Here is a 2,394-nt window from a genome sequence, read left to right as displayed (position 1 = left end):
TCCAGGGAATATGTCCTTTATAAGTCCTCTGCTAATGACTAGGTCTATTATGTCGTCATATTCAATGAATGATGTATTGTCATACCATATATATGTCTTTCCTGTATGAGTCTGAAATACAACGTTTATCTCGGCATGGGGTGGTAATATAAACAGAGGTATATCTCTTGAAATAGTTATGCTGGGAAATGATACTGAGTACATAGTATTATTTGATGTAACAATTAAGTTACCAGCCGTATTCTGAAACATATACGAAATATTTCTTATTTGTTTAGGTAAATAAGTACTCAAATGTTCGGGATTATTCGGTACCATGTGACCATTTAGATCATTCTTCCATACAAATCAGTCATGTATTATATACATATGATGGTTCTTAAACTGAGGATCATATGCCAGAAAGAGAATATTAGGATATTCAATAGCACAAAAAGACGGTGCAGTTTTCGTTGTTTGGTGAGGTATAATCTCGGTTGGTATAGGACGGGGTCTTGTAGTATGCACCCTCGATTTATGCGATCGAGTTGATGTACTAGCCTGTGTAGGAATATAAGATGTACTTTTTCGCGGTGTTGCCTGGGTTGATGCACTAGTTTGCTGCGTAGTAATATATGTACTTTTGCGTCCGTATAAAGCCTCCATACCGTTAATATCATCCTGAGTAATAGTGAGTAATTTATGTGAATACCAGGGATACATTACAGCATTCTTATCGTTACTATGAGATAAACCTAAACTGTGACCAATTTCGTGAAGAATAACCATAAAGAGATTGGCAGAATCATAATCTGTATCGTTCACATTATAACTCCATTTTTCATCCAAGTCTACATGTATTTCTACGCAAGTATCATTAATGAGGGAAAAATATGCATGTGCTAATTTTCCACCACGACCATCAAACTGCTGTCCACACTCTCGGTTACCCATACAGTTGGAGCGAAAATAATGCTTTCCTTTAACGGCTGTTATAGTGATATCTGGTGTCGGAACAGGAAGAGTTACTCTGCTAAAATGCAAATTTGAAACATCTTTCCACATTTTAAAGGCTCGTTCAACTATTTGAATTATATGGTGCGCTCGATCAGCCTGAGGAAAATACCATCGTAGATTATGTTTATACCATTTTCCAGTAAGAGAGTAATCGTTTTCACCAGTTTGGCATCGAGGTTTTTGCATTAATGCTATGGTATCATCGTTTAATGTACCATCAACATATAAATTATATCGTTCTTGGAAATGTAGGAGCGTTGTATTGAAATCTGCTAGAGAACCATTTTCTATATACCCATACTGATGAAAAAACCTCATAGCATCGTCTTCGGAAAAGGCGTCGGTTGCTGCTATAAAACGCAGGAGTAGCATACACATGAAAAACACCTCCATCATTGTTTACATACAAAAATAGACTAACCTATATTTGTGTAAGCATCAATTTATATATAATCCCATAAAACATATGATAGAGTGCCAAAGTGGCCTTATACATAACATGTTGTTAAAACAGACGTCATAACGTAATTTGTCATTCAAAATCCTGTAATTTGAGGTGCTACATGATAAGATTCTACATATAATGCGAATAATATAAGATAGAGGGTCAAAGAGGCGTTATACGTGACATGTTGTTAAAACAGACATCACAACGTAATTTGTCATTCAAAATCCTGTAATTTGTGGTGTCATACGATGAGATTCACCATACAATGCTAATAATAAACGATAATGTGTCAAAAGGGCGTTATACATGACATGGCGTTAAAACAGACACCACAACGTAATTCATCATTCAAAATCCTTTAATTTGATGGGTCACACATTGATTTCTGATTATCCATTCCAAAGATACATGGTACATTGCCATAACGGCCTAAGGGATAACTTGGTTGAACTGTAAATGCTTATTTATTGTTATTGACGTTAAAACAAAGCCATTAGCACAGAAAAATCTCTTATCGCAGTTTGATCTCTAGCAAATCCTAATTCGCTCAATTTTGCACCAAGTGCTCCGTGCAAAATATCATTAGAAAGGTATTTTCATGTATATTAAGAAAATCACTGACCAAGTGTGTTACGGTCATTATTTATGACTAAAAACGATAAATTCTCACTACTCTCATACTAATACACATTATATCTATATAAAATTTATATGGAAATATGGAGGTCTGGATGCTGTCAAATGTGCTCACGAAGAGGAAGAAGAGGAAGCATTCGAAATGCATCAACGCATTCTTCGTATATCCTAGGCCGAACGTCACCAACATAAAATGAATGTTTTAAAAAATATATCATATTTGTACAAAACTAATAATCAAAGACTTGGAATTATTTTTATATAAATATTTTAAATAAAAATATGTTTAAACAAAGTGTTTGTTACCAGCACCG

At 34.6% G+C, this 2,394-nt stretch overlaps 1 protein-coding gene across 1 annotated transcript; it reads right to left on the bottom strand.

Annotated features, from left to right (window-relative positions):
- Positions 1 to 348: 348 nt before the first annotated feature.
- LOC126885359 (matrix metalloproteinase-18-like) lies at positions 349 to 1,392 on the bottom strand. Its single transcript, XM_050651916.1, has one exon. The coding sequence runs from the start codon at positions 1,390 to 1,392 to the stop codon at positions 349 to 351; it is 1,044 nt and encodes a 347-aa protein (XP_050507873.1).
- Positions 1,393 to 2,394: the final 1,002 nt, after the last annotated feature.

Source organism: Diabrotica virgifera, chromosome 5 (assembly GCF_917563875.1).
Source record: "Diabrotica virgifera virgifera chromosome 5, PGI_DIABVI_V3a".
Lineage (NCBI taxonomy): Eukaryota > Metazoa > Arthropoda > Insecta > Coleoptera > Chrysomelidae > Diabrotica > Diabrotica virgifera.
The sequence above is the reverse complement of the archived record's forward strand: the minus strand, read 5'-3'. Positions and strand labels throughout refer to the sequence as shown.